The following is a 9,682-nucleotide window of genomic DNA, read 5'->3' as shown; positions in this document are numbered from 1 at the left end:
CAAGGGAAGTGGATCCGGAGGGAGGATTTGCTCACTAACTTCAACCTGTGTCTGGATTAAAATAGCTTTGGGTCCGCCATGAGATGGCACAGAATGGTTTTTCTCTGTGTGAACTCTCTCAGAATGCCCCAAGAGTCTAGCATTCAAAGTCAGAAGATTCTCAGCACAGCCAAGCATGCCTAAAATACAGCATCAGGTATCTTTTTCTTAATGCAGAAAAGTATTCCCTGTTTCACAAGTAAGTACAGACCTACCTCCTCTGTTGAGAAGCTTTTGTTGTCTAGAAGCCTCTAGTAGCCCCATCTTTTTCTTTGTATCCTCTCAAAGAATAAATTTGGGTGAAACTTCAGGTAAGGAGTTGCCTTTTCAAGACATAAAATACCTCCACACTAAAATAATACAATTATGCCCATAGAGTAACTTCTGTTTTACTTCTGTCTTCTGGGTATTCATAGATCTGTCACTCAGCTCTATGCTTTTAATCTTTAAGATGTTTAATTAAGGTTTAACTTTCTGAGCATTTGTTCTTAGACAAGGGTGAAATAGGCTTTCCAACTACGGTGTGCAGAGGATACAATGCACAGACTGGACATGGCTATTCATTTCAAAAGTAGTCTTAATACCTTGACTATCTCTACTTTGGCAATTGTATTAGAGGACAACGGCCTGAGATAATATCTCAAAACATCATTCCAAGGTCACGCCGGGAGAAAAAATGGCCAAATCTTTCCCAATACTCTGTTTCCTTTTGTTCTTCATCATGATACATTTGGTGTTACTTTCTGGTGAGTAATTTGGCTGGTTTGGGCAGGCATGTGAGGTTGATTTGTGGCTTTGACATTGTAATCTAAAAGAGAATGCTTTAAATTTTTTTTTGTTCTTTTTTTTAAATTTTAACATTTACTTGTACATGTTTTGTGGGGTACAGTGTATTGTTTCAATACATGCATATACCACACAATGATTCACTTGGGTAGATAGCATAGTCTTGGTGGACTAACGCATACAAAACAAAACTATGCTTTGAACTTTAAAAAAAAATTTCTTTAAGTAGATTATATATACATGACATGTGTTTCATATATATACATATATCTGTATCTATGTTTAGAAAGACAATGGAGTGTAGTCCAAAATTCTCTGGGCCAGTGGGCAGGGGCCTTTGTTTTCCCATCTATCTCATGCAGATTATGAGACCTAATTCATGGGGCAAGGAGGCTTGGGAGATTCAGTGAGGTAATGTGCAAAAGTGGCTAGTAAATGCCTACATCAGAGCACATCTCGAAAATTCAGAACTTTTGAAAATGTTTTGCTATTTATTTGAGTGGATCATTGTCTTTTGTGTGCTATTCTGGAGAAGAAATCATATAGGCAGTTATAAAGAAACAGCCTCAAGGACTGTGATCTTGTTTTGAACACATCTATCATAAATTTCTGATTATTACCTCTTTGTAATAGGTGGGGATTGGGCCAAAAGATTAAAATTCTAGCATTTCCTGTTTCTTTCATATATTGTCTACCAGCTCTGAATTCTCTCAAGTCCAAGCTAATAGGTGTTAATCAAAAAAATTATTTGGTGCACTGGACTGGCAACCCTTATGAGAGCAGTGATGTACCTATATAGTCCTTCACTGATTATCTACCAGAAATAGAAGAATATTCCATACTATTTTTTAAATGAATAAATACATGTATAAATGAAATGTTTTTGGTGATTGCAAACTTCCTTGGTAATATATCAGAACCTGTCAACAGATTAAGCTATGATTTACCAGGGATTACATTCTGTAACTATTTTTGTGTATTCTCTGGTTTCAGCCCCTCGACAGTGGTGGCCACCACGTGGAGTTGTTAAGGTAATTTTCCACTAGATTTCTAATCTGAGTTTTCTTTGGATTTGTTATTTTGGAAACTTATAGTAGCACATTCATTCTTAGCATTCCTCAATGTTTATTCACGTGAGTGCGGCAAGTGCACTGTTGTTATAGGAGCTCAGAGTAAAGTGATCCAGATTGGGAATAAGAATGGTCCAAAATGCCTGAAAAATAATTATGAGCACTGTCAATTACCAGGGGCATAACAGGTTCTTAAGAGCCCATAGACTTGGATATAGCATAGTTTCTCCTGCTCTCTAGGCGCTCACAATTTGATGGAAGAAATGGCTGGAGGGAACACTCCCAAATGCCCTGAGATGTGCAGAGAATGCCTGTGTAGTTGTGACTAGGGAAGGCAACCTCTAGGATGTGGGTGGAGGAAAATATGAGAAAGGAGGAAATGGGGCCTCAGATCATGTTTGCAACTTGTATGAGGGAAAACTGAAGACGCCTTTTACATTTTCACCTACCTCTCTAAGCATTGCATGTATTGTGAGGTCAACAGATGTTTGATAAGTTAGAATAAAGATGAATGAGAAATTATTCTTTTCATTTTGTTGAGATTTGCATCACTGTGCTCCTTCACCTCAGAAGTATTTGCAATTTAAGCTTTTTCTTATTAATAAATTTAAATTTTTATTTCTTCTTAAGAGAACTGGTGAGAAAGCTATTTTAAAGGCAGCTTGGGGGGCCGGCCCGGTGGCGCACTGCTACAGTGCGCCGCTTGAGAGCGCGGTGGCGCTCCCGCTGAGGATTCGGATCCTACATACAGACCGGTTCCCGCTTACTGGCTGAGCGAGGTGCGGGCGCAACACCGAGGGTTGCGATCCCGTTGCCGGTCCCGGTCCGGTACGGGCGCGACACTGAGGGTTGCGGTCCGTTGCCGGACACGAAAAAAGACAAAAAGGAAAAAAAAAATAAATAAAATAAAATAAAGGCGGCTTGGCCTTTAAGTGATCCATGGATCAGAGTCCAGAATCTGTCAGAGGCTACAGCTCCAGCAAAAAATCTGTAGAATCTTTCAAGGGTTTATATTCCAGTCTCATAGGTTTCAATTCTAGAATTTTTCTCTCCAGAAGGTTGACTGTAAAAGCAGTCCTTCCCTTGCCCATCAATTCTTAAAGAGTAATATACTTACTCATTTTTATTAATTTCTTCAGAAATATTTATTAATAACTTTTGCTGTGCCTTAAGATACAATATTGAGGAAAATAGATATATTCCTTTCTCTCATGAAACTTACAAGCAGCCAGAATAAAGGAAAGAAAACAGCTATAATTAATGGTAAATTCTATAAATAAAAGAAATAGGATGGTAAGATAGAGAATGTCTATTGAAGGTAGAGATACTATAAGCAATGTGATCAAAGAAGACCTCTCTGTCGGGGGTACATATAAAATGAAAGCTGAAGGATAGAAAGGAGCTAGTGAGGTGGAGACCACTGTGGAAGACTTTGCCTACTTGAGTCATTGATTACAAATCCATGTGACTGGAGCACAGAGAGGGAGGGGATGCGACAGATGTCACAGTTAGAGCAGCAGGTGGGGACTCTCACCCGATGAGACTGTATCCTGCTCCAAAGAGAGAAAGAGAAAAAGAAGCTGACTATTCTTACTCTTTTATTTGTAACTCAGTATTTATTCAGACTGAGCAATTTTACATATCATTTATTAGTTTTTCAAATATTTATAAACCAATAACTAAATGCCAATATATGTGCTGGGCACAAAATGGTTAGCCTAATTAGACACAAACCTGCTTTTATAGACTTACAGTATTTTGGGGGAGTGGAATTACTTAGGTAATTACAAAAATGTCTTATTATAAACTGGATTAAAATATAAAAAAGAAAGAAACAGGGAGTCGTAACTGCATTTTAAGAAATATCACTGAGAAAGTGAGTTATAGCCTGAGCTCTAAAGATAGAATGAGTTTAGTTTGAGAAAAAAAAAAAAATGTTTGGTGGGGTGATCATGATAATCCAGAAGACCTAGAGGTGGAGGGAACATGGAGCATTTGGGAAAATCACAAACAAACAAATTTAAAAAGCGAAGAACTAGGTGGTGTAAGGTAAGGTTGCAAGATTTGGGAGGGTATAGATCACACATGGCCTTTTAGTGCATAATAAGAAAGTTGTCTTTTTAAAAAATATGCAATAAAGCAGAATTAAAGGATCTTAATCAAAGGAATAAAATGACTCAATTGACATTTAATTGTAAAACTATAGGAAATGGGGAATAAGGAAGTGGAGGGAGGAATGGGGGGATAATGCTGCCTGGCCATGATGGTGGTGCTGGATAAGGAAAGAAATACCCAGTCAAAACTCGCTCCTACTTTGCATCTGAGGTACTTTATCTGTAATAATCTTATGGAACTTATGGAGCCACTGACACCAGCTGCTGCCTGGCCATGATGGTGGTGCTGGATAAGGAAAGAAATACCCAGTCAAAACTCGCTCCAACTTTGCATCTGAGGTACTTTATCTGTAATAATCTTATGGAACTTATGGAGCCACTGACACCAGAACCGTCCAGGAAATAACTCCTGAAAGCAAGCAGACTTGAGTTCTAGTTCCTGATGAGACTTGTCCCTTCCTTTGTTTTCAGTTTTCCCCACAAAATCAGGAAATAATTCTAAATGATTTCACATTTCACAGCTTCAAAATAGGAGATGGCTTGGGGATTTTGAGAGTGGATAAAATGTGATAAATACTTTAAATTAAGGCATGTGGATTGTAGTGAAGTATCTTATCCAGTTATTGAGCTTTCGTTTTCATAACTGGGTTGCCATAGAAACTCTCAAAAAGAAATTTCTAGACCTAATTCTCTGGGCATAAGGAGATAGAAAAGCTGAATTTCCCAAATAAATTCTCTATTTATTTGCTCTTCTATTTCCCACTATAGCATAGAAGGTCTCTGTTCTCAATTATGAAGGAGGTCCTGACAATTAACAAGGATTTAACATTGTTATCAGATGGCATAAACATAGGTTCCATCTAGTTCCATTGCTTTGTGGAGGTGGAGTCTGTGAGAGCTTTTGTGAGACGAGGATATGATCCTGACTATACTTGATTTTCCTAATAAAGTCCAAAGGTGTCCTACCTGTCTGAGTGTGGTTCTAACTGTATCATTCTTTTCAACTGTATTTCAGGTGAAATGTCCATATAAGAAAGTAGACCTGAGTTGGTACAATAAAACAGCAAATCCCTGCCCTGGCTTATATCAACCCATCTGTGGCACTAATTTTGTAACCTATGACAACCCCTGCATCCTGTGTATTGAGAGCTTGTGAGTACTATTTAGGGAAAAGAAGAGAGGTATGGATAAGTTTGTCCATAGCAATGGCTATCTTCAGGTCATATCAAGTACATCAAACTTGAAACCAGGAATTTGCTCCAGTTTGCACAGATAATAATCAGCCCCCATTCAGAAGGGCATGTGGTAATAGAAAGCCCACTGAAGTAGAAAGCAGACTCATTATACTGAATGGTGTTCCTCAGGTCTGTTTTACTCTCCGAACCCTCACATTCCCATATGCCAGTCAATGGATTTCCACTTGAAGTTCTCAAGCTCTCAAATTTCTCAAGTTCTAAAATTCTTTGACTTAAAAAAAAAAATCTGTTTTTATCTTCTTGTCTTCTCTTGGATATCTTCAAATCCTTATGTGTCTGAAACTCTGAACTAGGATGAGGTTACTGAAAAGTTTGGGTCCTTCAGCTAAGAATCAGGATTTAGTTTTGTGTTTTGTTTTTTCTTTTTTAATTTACATGACATATAATCAGTGATTAGACCCTGAAATCTCACAACACCATGATTTTGGCTTTGATTCCTACATGAGCCAATGCATTTTACAGTTTTACAGGAGAAAAACTTTCCCCGTGGTATCAGATTGGAGCCCTCAGCCCAACAATCATTTTGTAATTTTGTGCAAGGAGTAATGACAGGAATGTGTAAAACCAGGGTCAGCCCTACTAATGAGTAATTGTGAAAGATAAGTAAGTAAGGAAAGATAACCGGGTAGGAAATCCAATTACGTGTCTTTTGTCTTTAGTCAATTCCGTTTATACACTAGATCTTAGTTTCTTCAAGTATAAAATAAGGATGCTGTATGAGATGATTTTAAATGTATTTTTGTCATTTCGATATTCTATTATTCAATGAAATGTTTATTCTAACTCTTCTTTTAGGAAATCTCGTGGCAGAATTAAGTTTTTCCATGATGGAAGATGCTAGCTGAGTGGACTTGGATGGGAAACAAGATATATTCTTTTTCTTTCCATCACTACAATTCTCCTCTTCCCCCTCAGCCCTCCTTGGTGACAGAGGGCTGCCCCTACTGAGCTTGTAGCAGATAGCTCAAGATTCCTTCTATGAACCTCTCCCCTCACAGATTAATGCCTTCTATATTCTTCCTAATAAATAAACTTTTTAAAAAGTCTGATTTGACTTGGATCTGAGATCTGTGTCTCAAATTTCAGAAATAGAACAAATTGAACATTTGAGCCAAGGACCAAAGACAAACATTGGGATTAATCAGCTGTCGAATACTGTGGACATTGAAGTAATCTACGTAAACCCTCCAGGTTGTCTTCCATGGAACACAACAGAAATTTCTTCCATATTCCCTTGGCATTTTTAATTTTTAATTTTTAAATTATTATTTTTTTAAATTTAACAGAGTTTAATTGAGCAAAGAATGATTCACAAATTGTGCAGCCTCCAGAACCAGAAAAGGTTCAGAGAGACTTACGTGGTCGGCTAAGATTTAGAGACAGAAAAAGGAAAGTGACATACAGAAAACAGAACAGAGGTACAGAAGCAGCTAGATTGGTTACAGCTGGGCGTTTTTCTTACTTGAATACTTGGCTGCCTCTCACTGGCTGACACTTGCCTACTTGTTTGTCATAAGAGTAGGCTATAGTCTATTCACACATCAGATTAGGTTACAGTTCCTGTGTTTAAAGAAAACTGGGCCAAACTTAATTTAACAATTTCCCACTTTTGGTCAAAATCTTGATTTTGAGAGATAGACCAAAACTTTAGGCACTGACATCACTCTCTGTTACCATTGTAAAAGGACTTACTTAATCTCAAATTCCACTGGGAAACAGCAGAACAGTAGATTTTATAAGGTGGGATCAAGGAAACAGAAGAATAGTAAAAAAACTGATTAGCATCAGGTTACTTTTTCATAATGGTTAGAGCAAAGGAAACTTACTATGCTGGAATGTCCTGTTTTCAGGAGGAAAAAAAAATGGTCTGTTTTGGGATCCATCTGCTTCTTAAAGTTTCAGTTTGATTATATGGCACTTTACATAAGTGATTCCATTTTAGTTTGGTCTGGTCTGTTGGGGACTAGTGCAGGAGCTCAGTCCAAAACAATGGCCTCCTATAATTTATGTTTAACAACTCCCCATTGTAATGAGTACAATGTCATTATTCTACTTTTTTTCTAAGAATTCCAAAGAATAAGACTTGTGCTCTGTAATAATACAAATCTTTCTAGTGGATAAAAGCACTTAAATTTGCTTAAGATTACAGTAAGAAGAGCTTTGATAATATTTCTCTTCTGTAATTTGATAGACATTGCTGAGCAAGGAAAGGAGGTCAACATATACCTGAATTCAAGACTGCCTCCTTCCAGAGCAACCGCTAAAGGTAATTTCCACAGATCTCTTATCACTGCCAGCACAAAAGGAGCTTCCCCATTCATGGTGCTAGATCTGACGTCCACTGCCTGTGATTATTCTCTCTCTCCCCCCCACACCCTTTTCCCTTCCCTCCTCCTTCCATCTCTCTGGCGGGTGATTTGAAATCCCTGTATCTGAATCTCCGTAGTTTTTATCCTCTAGTTATTGATCAGTCCCAGGTTTTTGTCATTGCTATCTTCTCCTTACCCATCTTACTTCCTCTGCTTGACAATCCCACTCACATCTGCAATGACTCTATTGTCTATATATGTATCACATATCCACATCACGAGACTGTACCTGTTTTCTTAGCATCAGACACTGGACATCTTAATTTCACTGGCTTGAGGAATCTTTAAAGTCAATCAACCCAATATATGTTCTGTTTTTTTTCTTTCTAAATGTGCTCCTGCCCATGTCCTGATGTAATGAAAGCTAATGCCATTACCCTCTCTAAGTTCTTTCTCACTCACACTCTTTTCTTTCTAAATGTGCTCCTGCCCATGTCCTGATGTAATGAAAGCTAATGCCATTACCCTAAGTTCTTTCTCACTCACACTAAATTTCAATATACAATTTCTATATATTCCTTATATCATCTTAAGTATTACTTAAACCCATGAACATTTATTTAATCCAATTCATCATATTTTAATAGGTAATTTTGAGTTTCATCTTGTGACCTCAGCCTGCATTCTTTTCTCCCAACCATAATTCTTTCACCATTTTATAACCATTTACATATGACCTGTCAAAGATCATTATCCTTGTGAGTTATAATAGAAACAAACATACTAGTATGACTTATAAAACACCTTATGTCATCTGCTACAGACACTCTCTACAGCACAATTTCAACCATAATGAATTCTTGTAGGACTTATAACAACCCCTATTTGCCCATGAGGTGGCAGTAAAGCATTGCCTTTTAGACCAACAAATTTGATTGGCAAAACGTTTTGGCCAAATTGTTATATACCAACAGTATGATTTTGGGCAGGTTCTAATGCTCTGTGAGATGCAGCTTTCTCATCACAACATAAAAATATCCTTCTTCCTAGGAAGGTGAAATTGCCTAATGTACTTCAGGTTTAGCTCTGATTCAGGCCTCATATTGGATGAAAGAGTTGGGAAATAATTCTAACTAATGGAATGTTTCTAACTAACTAATGGACTAAACATTACTCTTCTAGTTCTATAAAGTACATTTTTTTCTTATTAGACACTTTTTACCCCAAGAAAGTTAATCAATTCAAAGTGACAGACTTAAGTAAATTATTTTCCGTATATTTTCTAAACATAAATTAGGAATGACTTGGGTGTGTGCCTGTGTAGGCAGCCAAAAAAGTTTATTGTTATTTGAAATTACATGCAAAACAACAAGACAAACTTAAATTGTCAGTAATTTTCTTTAATTTTAACATTTATTTATTTATTTTTATTAGTATTATTTTTGAAAAAATGTAATTGTATGCACTTATGGGATACAATGTGATGTTTTGACATATGTACATAATATGGGGTAATTAAACTAAGCTAAGTAATGCATCCATCACTTCATTAATTTATGTTTTGTGTGGAGATGTTTGAAATTTACTCTTTCAGCTATTTTGAAATATAAAATACATTGTTATTTACTAAAGTCACCCTGCTGTGCAATAACAGACTTCATAAACTTTTTCTTCCTGCCTAACTTAAACTTTGTACTCTTTGACCAACATCTCTCCATTCCCTCCCAATCCCCACCGCAGTATCTGGTAACCAGCACACTACTGTCTACTTCTATGAGTCTAATCTTTTTGGATTCCTCATATAAGTGAGATAATGCAATATTTGTCTTTCTGTGCCTGGCTTATTTCACTTAACATAATAACCTCTAGGCTTATCCTTGTTGTTGCAAATGACAGAATTTCCTTATTTTTAAAGGCTGCATAGTATTCCATTGTGTATATATTACCACATTTTTTTTTTAAAGATGACTGATAAGGGGATCTTAACCTTTGACTTGGTGTTGTCATCACCACGCTCTCCCAAGTGAGCCAACCGGCCATCCCCACGTAGGGATCCAAACCCTTGGCCTTGGTGTTATCAGCACCACACTCTCCCGAGTGAGCCACGG

The 9,682-nt window shown here is 37.2% G+C and overlaps 1 protein-coding gene across 1 annotated transcript; it reads left to right on the top strand.

Moving 5' to 3' along the window:
* The first annotated feature begins 715 nt into the window (after positions 1-715).
* SPINK14 (serine peptidase inhibitor, Kazal type 14 (putative)) lies at positions 716-6,181 on the top strand. The gene is made up of 4 exons (XM_008583220.1): positions 716-785; positions 1,819-1,856; positions 5,025-5,161; positions 6,061-6,181. Exons 1-4 carry the CDS (start codon positions 716-718, stop codon positions 6,104-6,106), a joined length of 291 nt encoding a protein of 96 aa, XP_008581442.1. The 3' UTR covers positions 6,107-6,181.
* The last annotated feature ends 3,501 nt before the right edge of the window (positions 6,182-9,682 follow it).

Source organism: Galeopterus variegatus, unplaced genomic scaffold (assembly GCF_000696425.1).
Source record: "Galeopterus variegatus unplaced genomic scaffold, G_variegatus-3.0.2 Scaffold2854, whole genome shotgun sequence".
Taxonomy (NCBI): Eukaryota; Metazoa; Chordata; class Mammalia; order Dermoptera; family Cynocephalidae; genus Galeopterus; species Galeopterus variegatus.
The sequence above is the reverse complement of the archived record's forward strand: the minus strand, read 5'-3'. Positions and strand labels throughout refer to the sequence as shown.

Bases quoted from the DNA above. Each gene is read 5' to 3' on its own strand.
- SPINK14 (XM_008583220.1), top strand. From the start codon at position 716: ATGGCCAAATCTTTCCCAATACTCTGTTTCCTTTTGTTCTTCATCATG. The intron at 1,857-5,024 runs GTAATTTTCCAC...ACTGTATTTCAG, and splicing joins CACCACGTGGAGTTGTTAAG to GTGAAATGTCCATATAAGAA. The intron at 5,162-6,060 runs GTGAGTACTATT...CTCTTCTTTTAG, and splicing joins ATCCTGTGTATTGAGAGCTT to GAAATCTCGTGGCAGAATTA.